At 40.5% G+C, this 10,065-nt stretch overlaps 1 protein-coding gene across 3 annotated transcripts in view; it reads left to right on the forward strand.

Moving 5' to 3' along the window:
- The window catches only part of ELOVL5 (ELOVL fatty acid elongase 5), a 40,909-nt gene extending 33,683 nt beyond the window's left edge, over nucleotides 1–7,226 (forward strand). For all 3 annotated transcript variants that reach the window (XM_086631363.1, XM_086631362.1, XM_086631361.1), the window contains exons 5-8: nucleotides 26–197; nucleotides 1,731–1,855; nucleotides 3,655–3,789; nucleotides 5,290–7,226. In XM_086631363.1, coding sequence (XP_086487489.1) covers nucleotides 26–197; nucleotides 1,731–1,855; nucleotides 3,655–3,789; nucleotides 5,290–5,421 — 564 coding nt within the window. In that variant the 3' untranslated portion in view covers nucleotides 5,422–7,226. The remainder of the gene's footprint in view (nucleotides 1–25; nucleotides 198–1,730; nucleotides 1,856–3,654; nucleotides 3,790–5,289) is intronic.
- The last annotated feature ends 2,839 nt before the right edge of the window (nucleotides 7,227–10,065 follow it).

A 10,065-nucleotide genomic window follows, 5' to 3' on the forward strand; every position in this document is an offset into this window, starting at 1 on the left:
CTAAAACTTGTTTCCTCCTTTCTAGATCATACGTGTCCTCTGGTGGTACTATTTCTCCAAACTCATTGAGTTCATGGATACCTTCTTTTTCATTTTGCGGAAAAATAATCATCAGATCACTGTTCTGCATGTCTACCACCATGCAACGATGCTGAACATTTGGTGGTTTGTTATGAACTGGGTGCCTTGTGGTCACTGTAAGTACTAGGTTATGGTGGGGAACATTCACAACAGGGGCCTCGTTTTGGATTTCTTTTGGTCAAACCAAACATCTCTGGTACTTTCAGCAGCATGATTTGGTCTGTCCCATATTGAGATGCTTTACTGAATTGCAAGTATTGCAGATAGCTGCAGATATTAAGCTGCCTGCAGAGCCTGTGGAAAAGACATGCCGATGTAGTTTGCAAAATTTGCAGAGCAGTGTGATGTTTATCAGCTGCAGTAGTCTAAGTCTGATGCCTGTCAACCTTGTTTTCTTTTTTTTTGCGGTGGTTGCAGACCCTCTAATGAAACTGCTCTTTCCCAAGTCAGGACCAGAAGCTTGTTTTGCTGCAAGATAGTTAATGATGACTCTTGTCCTTGTATCTGTCAAGTTCACTTAAGATGTTACTTTCTTAATTTAATCTCATGATAACAGTAGCCATAACAAATGATTCCAATTAAAATCTTGTCCCCTGAGTACTAATAAACTTGACCGAATACATCTTAAGTGGAAGATTTCCATGTCTCTCTTGTCCAAATCCTGCTAACCTCTGGCTATCTTGCTTTGATTCTTTAATTTCATTGCTGTTAGCTGGCATCTAGTTTCCTAACTGCATTAGCGTGGTTTAGTTGTGGTTCAGATGCGCAGCTTATAGATACTGGCTTTATTGAATGCTTATCCAAGAGAAACCTTTTCAAATCCAGTGGATGTGAACTATGGCAGTGCAGACCGAGAGGCTCAGGGTTGCTCAGGAGTCTGCTTGCTGAGCCAAACAACATAGAAACTCGTATTTGTTTTGTGTTGTCGGCACAACAGTGAGTAATGCTGAACTTATAAAAAGTGTGCATCTGGAACCACATTCTCCTCCAGGGAAGTCAATCCCTGTTTATACAACAGTCAAAAGTGCAGATACTTGGAGTCTCTCTCGTGTTTGTGTGGTCTTGAAAATACTTTTGTGCTATTTCTAGTGATATGTTTTTCTTCTTCCTTTCCAAGTTTTATGTTCTGCTTGGTCATCACAGTACTGTGCAGTTTGGTGTTAAGCTAAAAGTTTCTTTAATGACTAAAGGTGCTGCAAACAAGGACAAATAAAATGGCCAACTTGCAGTTTCTGAAGATATCTGTTGCTTTTGGTTATAAATAGCAAAATAGGTTACTGTGTGGAAGGAACTGAAATCAGCCTAAAATTAGATGGGTGAAGCTATCAATTGTTTGGCATGTTACATGCCGCGTTTTTATCAGCTTCCTCAGTTCCCTTGAAAGGCTGGAACGTAGATGTGAAAAACAATTGAGGAAACAAAACTAGAAGGCTGGTATAAGCTGCACAGCTGCAAAGCAGCTCAGCCACTCCGTTGGGTGAGCAGAAAAAAATCAGGGCGGGGGGGCAGGGGGGAATCTCTTGCCTTTCTCCTAAGAAAAATCATATTTTAAATAGTAGCATTTTGAACTTGTTATTTTTGTAGGTTCCGTGAAACTGCGTGTTCCTGGTAATACAGTGTACTTTCTTTTTCCTTTGTCCTTTTTTTAGCTTACTTCGGTGCCACGCTGAACAGCTTTATCCACGTCCTCATGTACTCCTACTATGGATTGTCTGCTGTTCCAGCGATGCGTCCTTATCTGTGGTGGAAGAAGTACATCACTCAGGGGCAGCTGGTGAGTGATCAGCTCTTCAGTGCTTCAGCAGACTCTTGTGTCGTTGATGGAGTCCTCTTGCATCTACTGGTTAGAAAATTTTGGCAGGGTATAGAGGAAGGGAGAACGAAGGCTAGTCTCTTCTACATCTTTAAGTGCCTAAACCACCTTAGAAATCCAGCTTCTGCACCTCCATTTGCTCTATTTTCAGGACAGTGGGGAGCTGGGAACTGATGATGTACATGAATCAGTGTGGAGATCAATGTTGTATGGCTAGATGTATTTGGGAGTCACAGCGCTGCGTTTTCTGGGGCTCATTAGCCAGCAAGGAAGGAGAAGCTTTTCTTCCAAGCCTGCTTGAGCTACGATCTTCTTCTCTGTGCTTGGTTGCTCAGGCTGATGTTGAGATGACAGACCAGAAGCCAAGTGCAATGTGGTCCACAGCTAACAAGGCCCTTCATTCTAGTCTTATGGGACAATGGCTTTTCTGTCTCACTTTTGCATGCAGTTGCAAATGGTTTATTAAAAACTGTTCCATATTTCTGGTCTCCTTCTGCACTTAAAACGGCAGATTTTTTTTCTCTTGTAATTCTGTGTTGGACTCCTTGCGTCCATTTGTACTGTTTCCTGTGCGTACAGTGATGAAGCCTGAATGCTGTGTACTGGAAGTGAAAAGAGCAACAAAACTGAGCAATGTGGCGTATGCTATAGTGATACTGCATGAGAATCAGGCTTCAGTGTGTATAATATGTCAGAACACCACAAGCAAACATGCAAGGGTGTTCCGTCTTCCCCACTGTGTAGATGGGGAAACTGAAACACAGAGATAGACTTTTTTGTATCTCCCTCACCCCCATCCCCTTAGCACCCTCTCAGAGCTGTGAATTGGTTTAATAACATTTGCTGGTGATTATTAATAACATTTGCTGCCAGCAATTCAGAGTCATTCTCCAAATCTTTTATTTTTTTAGCACTCTTCCTTTCTGAAGGATGACTAAGTATTCTAGTAGTGGGGATCATTGCTGGGGGGTGGGATGGTAGTGGTTTCCTTTGTGGAGTCTTTTTTCCTTCCAGATTTAGGCTCGGCATCTCATTGCTTCGGTTGCTTCCCTGGCTATTGTCATAGCTGCTTTTCCTTCCCTGCCTGCTCTGCATGCATAGCTGTTAGGGCAGCAAAATAGCAGAGCAGAACACAACAGTCTTTTTCCCTTTTTAAATAAACATTCCCTAATCTGGTAGCCTTCACGTAAGGATGAATTTTGCCTAAGGCTCTCCACAGCTCTTAAGCCCAAACTCTGTTTTTTCTAAAAGATAATTGAAGATAATTAAAGCCTGGTCCTCCTCCCTGCAGCCTTTACCCCAAAAATTCTTACCCTGGAGCCGTATGTCAGGCAGTCCCTGTCTGTGGGAGAGGATCACAGGATCTGTGTGTAAACGCAGTGACCCCAGACCTTTTGCAACTGAAGCAGTGAGATGCAGATCTAATCTGTTAGGATGGTAGAGTCAAACCCCAACAAGCTCTCACTTGGAAGAAGGTGGTCTTTGCTCCTTAGTAGTTTATAAATCAATTCTATGTAAGTTGCCCTAAAATGGAACAGTATGAATCAAATAAAAACACTTCAACAACAGAATACCTCAACCTGAATGTCTGCTAACTCAGGTTTATGCTGTTAGGAAGACAGAGAAGATAAACTTGTCAAACACACAGTATTACATATTTTTCACTTGTTCTGTAAATAACTGATGAGATGTTGGTCACTAATGACTTTTTTCCTCTTTGCATTAATGTGCTCTGTTTCTCTTTTTTCCTCTCTCCCCAGACTCAGTTTGTCCTGACAATCTTCCAGACCAGCTGTGGTGTTGTTTGGCCATGTGCATTTCCTCAGGGGTGGCTGTATTTCCAGATTTCTTATATGATTTCTTTGATTATCCTCTTCACAAATTTCTATATTCAGGTAAAAGTAATACTCACTGACTCTTCATAGCGTTCTGCTGGCTGTATCTCATTGGAAAGCTGTCTACAGAAAGATACGCTTGAAATTTTCTTTTGCTGTCTTCCAGTAACATGCGTACTGTCTTCCAGTAACATGTGTACGAGTACTGTACTTGTTGGTCTGCCCTCCAATTTCGAATCTTCTGATGTTTTGTATCTGTAATTCAGAGTGATTAGTAATTTCAGTAAGCAGACTGGCACAAAAAGGCATTTTACTAATGCAATTTTAACTGCAGATAAGGGAGAGGAAGACCTTTTTTGTAAGAAACAGCTTTCCAGTCTGAGATAAAACAGCAGCCTGTGAACCTGTGAAGCACCCGAAGGGATTGTTCATTACTGCTCTTACAAGGGGAAATGCTTGTTTTGTATCCAGGGAAACTTCTCAAACTCCCAACATACCGAAATCGGGTTTTGGCTCACCTTTACAGGCGTTTTGTTTGTCTTTCCTTATGGAAAATTAGCATTTCGAGTTGTATTTCCACAAAATTGATTTCATGTCTGGACAGATCCAGACTAGGTATGTGTTGTTCTGAGTAGTTAGTTCATAATCAGGCTCTGTGCAGAGATGTACCTGCCTTCAGAAAATCAAACCAACACAGCCTACTGCCTCCAGACAAGCAAACTTACATATTTTAAACGTCTCTTGAAAGATTTGAGCATTTTGGGTCTGGTAAGAGTGATTCATGGGGGGAAACATAGCAGGCTTCCCTATCTGATCTTCCACTACTGCTTAAAATCAGCCCTGTGGTTCATATCACTTGCTGTGTATGAATGTGCTAAGGAAACATGATAGTATATTCCAAATGTTACTTGACTTTCTTCATCAATTTTACTCATATTTTAACTTTTAACTGTTTAACATTCTTTCACGCGCACATGTTTTGGGAAACGTGCTCTTGTCAGGTGACTGAGCCCCTTTGACGAAGACTAATTCATGTACATTTTTTCACTGTCTGTAATTTTTTTTGGTGTCCCGAGCCTCCCTGATCATGTTAGTTTTTGCATCCCATGTTGACCAGTGCAAATTCCTTTTACATTTCTGTCTCTGAACTTCCCTCACTGTTCTTGTTTACCCACTTCTTCTGGCTTTTTTGGAGACAGTCACCTGCAGTGCATCAAACCTCCTTCCTCACTTGTCATTTTGAGTATATTCTTCTGCATAGTCTGCTCATAAAATCGCTTCCCTTGTTTCTAATTTACTGTTAACGTAACACCACCGATGCTACCATCACACTACCAAGCCTTTTTCTTTTCCAGTGAACTAATTCTCGTGCTATAATGAATGAAAGGCATAGTATAGTCTCATGCACAAAAAATAGTAGGGCTTGTTAGACTCTGCCACTGGCACGAGGTCTTCAAAAATGATGGATGCAAGTTTACTTTTGAGTTTCTTGAGTTACTGTGAGGAAGTGGTTATTTGTATCTATTTAAGCAAAACCATGTGTCTTTCCCTATATTCTAGACTTACAACAAGAAGGCATCCTCGAGGAGGAAAGAGTATCAGAACGGCTCTACGGCCACTGTGAACGGGTACACAAACAGCTTTTCTTCCCTTGAGAACAATGTGAAACAAAGGAAACAAAGGAAGGATTGAAGACCAAACTGAAAAACCATTTTGATAACCCCAACAACAAAATCATCTGATTGTAAGCACAATAAGAGTTGTGCACTAATACTCTAACAGCTACTGTAACTATTCCTGCCTAGAATAGTGTGATTTATGTAGGACTTAACCAGTGCAAACACCCTAGAAACTGTATGCAGAACATAAAAGTAGGTTAAAGTTTAAAAATAATTCTGGGCTGTCACTGACCCCGCTATAGACTGTGGAAGGGAGTATTATCGTAGTATCCGACACTGCTGTTGCCTTACTAGTCAATATGATAGGTGCTGAATTATGATTCACAATTTGAGAACACTGTAATCTAAACCTCCATTTTTTTTACTGTAGATCATGCATGTGATTGTAGAGGTAATTTGTACGATGCTGGTTTCAGTAGATAAACACACATGCCTTAAATTAAAAAGCAGGGCCCAAAGCTTATTACCGGTTTAAAAATTAGGGTATGTTTCAACTTTTCAGTTGACTGACTTTTTATTAAAAAGTCATTTAGAAGAATCCATTGATCATTTCACTGTTCTGTATGCGATACACGACGCTGCGTATCTCTTACGCGACACAGTGAAATTGGAAATGGCGCATTTAGTTTTGTATATTGGGCTTTAACTGACTAAACAGTCGTGAACCAGATGGAAAAGTTATTTTACCTTTTTAATAGATCTTATTTTTTTATTTGAAGTGTGTCACTAATGTAAAATTAATTGGCGCTTACACAGTCCAGTAAGACTTAAATATTGTCTCTAAGGTTTAGAGTATATACAGGGTGGACCCATCTTTTCTTTCCTCTTTTTTTTATTTCTTTTTTTTTTTTTTCCTTATTTCTGAGAATTCTTAAATGCTAAATGAAGAGTGGTTTTTAATATGGAAACTGGCAGAATTTCAAGTGTTATTACCATAGCCATATCCACATTTTAGGAGCTACTGTTGAAGTCTGTGACATATCCAAAAGTGTATTTAAAAATGAAGACAGAAAGATGCTTTTCTGATGAAATTGTATTTAAGTTGGTATCTGTACTGTTCTTCATGTAGCATATGTTCATTTTTAAAATGTGCCTAACACAAACATGTTTTCTTTTCCCCAAACAAGCAAAATTAAATAGTCTAAGTCATACCTAATGTTTTTTAAATGTTACTGAAATGTGCTGGAAATGTCTGTTTCTGTAATGTGAGTTGTGTATATCACCGGTAATGTTTTGGCTTGTTACCTGAGGAATTGGTTTAAGTGCTTGTTGAAGTTACTCCTCCTTATAAAATCTTGCCTTGCACATGCGAGGAGTCAGTTGCAAAGCCAGTATCTATCGCTGGTATTCTGGTATCTGCCGTGGTGGAGTTTGGCTTGTGAATATTTTATTCATTAAGCTCTGAAAAACTGAATTGTGCAAGACATTCTGCTGGTCATTGCTCAAGTTTAACTATTTGTTTTTTGATATTTATATAAATGCCAGTTTTAACATGTTTAATTTTTTTTTTAAATTAAATCTTTTTTAAAAAATTTTGCACATCTCTTAGGGAATTAGTTAAGTTCTCCTACTAGCCTTGTGGGTTTTCATTCCTCGTTTTGAAGGAGACAGTGTCTGTTATGTTTACATTATCAAAGCTTGTGTGTGTGTCTTCATTTCTAGGTACTGGTTTGCAGAGTCTTTACATAGCTCAGTACAGCAGCTATAATGTTCAAAATAGGCTGTCTAAATGTGCTAGAAATAAACCTTTGGCTCATCTGAATATACCTACATTGTTAATGTTTGACATGGTTTAATCATTAAAAACACTTTTGATGATCTCTGCCTGAATTCTGGTGGGTTTGTGCAGATTTAATGCCTCTCCCTGTCTTGCGTCAGGCCAAGGAAGAGCCATCTTGATGAAAGGACAGCCGCAGATATTCAGAGAAATTTCACATACCAGAGATTTGGTAACAAATTCCTTACAGATACCTTTGGCTGTTACTAAACACTGTTGCCTTTCCTGGCTGTAGAAATACTTGGTGCGTGTGTGATGGATTAAACCTCCCTCTGGGATTACTGACTCACTGAATGCAGAGCAGCCCGAACTGACTGGCTCCAAGACGATGAGTGCCGGGAGCAAAGCTTAACATGGCCGAGAGGGACTTTCTATGTCAGGTATCCTGTCTATAAAATGAGAATAACGCCTCTCTGCAGAATGGGAGCGTTTTTTACTATTTCCTTATAGCTCCCCTTGCCCTTAAGTGATTGTTTCTGAGCCCTGTCCGATTTGAGTGTTTAATCAGGGCATTGCAGCCCAGATAGCTTGGTGATGGACTTAGTAAAACCAGAGCTACTTACCTAACTATCTGTCTTTCTTACTTGCAGGCTCTTAAAAGAAGAAACCTAGACCAGGGAAATGGGTTTTGCACTTTATGTGAAGGGCTCAGTGCTATGCTGGTCTCCTCTGGGAGGGAGGTTCAAATGCCTGAGATGATTGCCAAGACAGTTTTGTCTCCTGCACATGCAAATTCAGCTTTGAAATTGAGCGTTCTTCTAAGCGGGGCTCAGTAAGGTGGAGTTCTTTGGATGATAAGCCAAACCTACAGGGAGTACCTGGAAGGCAGAAGCCACAGCACCAAGCTGGCCTTCCCCATGGAGCCACAGAGACTGGCCTGCTCAGCTCTAAACTTGGGCTTCAAGGTCATTGGCGTACGGTGGCAAAATATGATGGCTTTGTCGTTGTTTGCCACTATGTAGACCCCGTGACTTTGGCCAGAACTGGCGGGACATGTGGTCTTGGGATAATGTAGAGGGGGAGATGTAGAGCATCAGTAGCGTTCACAGCTGCAGGAAGAAGATAGTGGCACCTGGGTGTGCTCTTCTGCAGTCTCAGCAGCAACTGAAAAGTGTCTTGAGAGCTGTAGGGGTTAGATCAGACATCACTTTACCATAACTGTCAACCAGGCAGACGGACCGTGGCAGGAGCCTTGGATCTGCCTACCTGGCTCAGCTTCCAATGTGTTACCTGACCTGGGGCAAGTAACAGCCTTTGGATTGCCTCAATTCCATGATCACCTACAGTTTTCTTAATAGATATAACTGTGATTGATGCTTGAGATTTTATAGAAGAGTCCTCCAAAAGGACTTTTCGAGTTGTAAAGGTTGGAGAGATTGAAAAAAGACCAACTGCTGCCAATAGGATGGAGAGGTTTCGTGTAAATTTGGCTGAGGACAATGAAACACTTCAGTGCCTATTTGCAAAGAGTAAAATAGCAGGCTTGGAACTGTTATGTTAAGACCTCAGCGCAGCTCATGAGCTGACCAGATCCCTTCCTGTACTTGAGCCATACAGCCTTAGTGATGGAGGGGGAAGTGGATACTTTTGTTAAGTATGAATGGGATAGGTAAGCTCAAACACCCAGAACACAGCTTTTCTTACGACAGTCCTGGTGTGAAGATTCCAAGTGCTGTCACAGACATGTAAGCCAGCCCTGGGGCTGGGGTCACTCAGGCACTGAGATTACAGAGTTGGCAGAGGGCAGCGGAAGAGCAGAGAACAATTCCAGAAATCCAGGAATTTTTTGTGATTGATTGTGTATTTTACTTAAAGCAAGGCAAATATTAGTAAGGGCTGAAGCCTCTGATAGGAATTCTGCCACTAAAATTGGTGCAAAGAAACTCCCAAACCTAGTGGAGAGCTGCTCTGGGGGTTGCCTCTACCTTTGATATTTAGTAGCTGTCTTGAGGTGTGAGTTGATAGAAATGTGTGTGTGTGTGTGTTGTATGAGACTGGAATATATGTTGTTAAAAGGCATGCATTATTCAAAAAAAGAGATGTAAAAGTAAGCTAAACACTGAAGAAAAGTATAAATAAAATCAGAGGCGAAATTACTTAGTGTGGGTTCTGCTGGGAATCCCCTTGAAGCAGTGCAAGGGGTGATTAAAACGTGGATAGAGATCTCGTGTTAGAAAAATGCTGTTGAGAGTTGCGCTGGTACAGAAGATTAACTTATCGTTGTCACTGTCATCCCCTTGCCAAGAATTACTGAACTGACAAAGGTGATTAGTTGTAATCGTTGGGATGTTGCAAGAATTGGTTTAAAAAGCAAACTTGAATTCAATTTTCAACTTTCAATCCATTTAATTTAAATAAATGGACATACAAAACAAGATCCTTCTGTTTCTCAATTTCAGGAGAGCAAATTTGGATGAGCAAGGGAAGCTAGAGTCCCCAGGGGCTCCCATGACATGACAGTAGCAGAGGCATTACATGTTCAATCAAAGGTACTAAAATCATCTCAAACAGAAAAGGGGGAGAATGACTAACAAAGGTCTAGTTTAAAAAAAAAAAAGTAGTAAGTGTGTCAAGCTAGGATGTGGAGAAGGAGAAAAAAGAATTACATGTCTTGTGTTTTGAGGATATAAAATATAGCTACTATATTTTCTATAGGAAGAACATAAAAAGTGGTACCTGGTAACTAGTAGGCTTGACAGTCTGATTTCTGTATGATGAAAGGTTTCAGAATAAATGGGAAGAATAGTTGAGTACAAGGGAGTAAATAGAAAATGGTAGAAAATGTAACACGGCTTTTCTGGAAGTGATCACACCTGCCTTACCCATATTGTTGTTTAATGAAACACACTGTGTAGACAAAAGAAATACATCGTCCATCCA

This window comes from Tauraco erythrolophus, chromosome 2, assembly GCF_009769465.1.
Source record: "Tauraco erythrolophus isolate bTauEry1 chromosome 2, bTauEry1.pri, whole genome shotgun sequence".
In the NCBI taxonomy this organism is placed as follows: Eukaryota; Metazoa; Chordata; class Aves; order Musophagiformes; family Musophagidae; genus Tauraco; species Tauraco erythrolophus.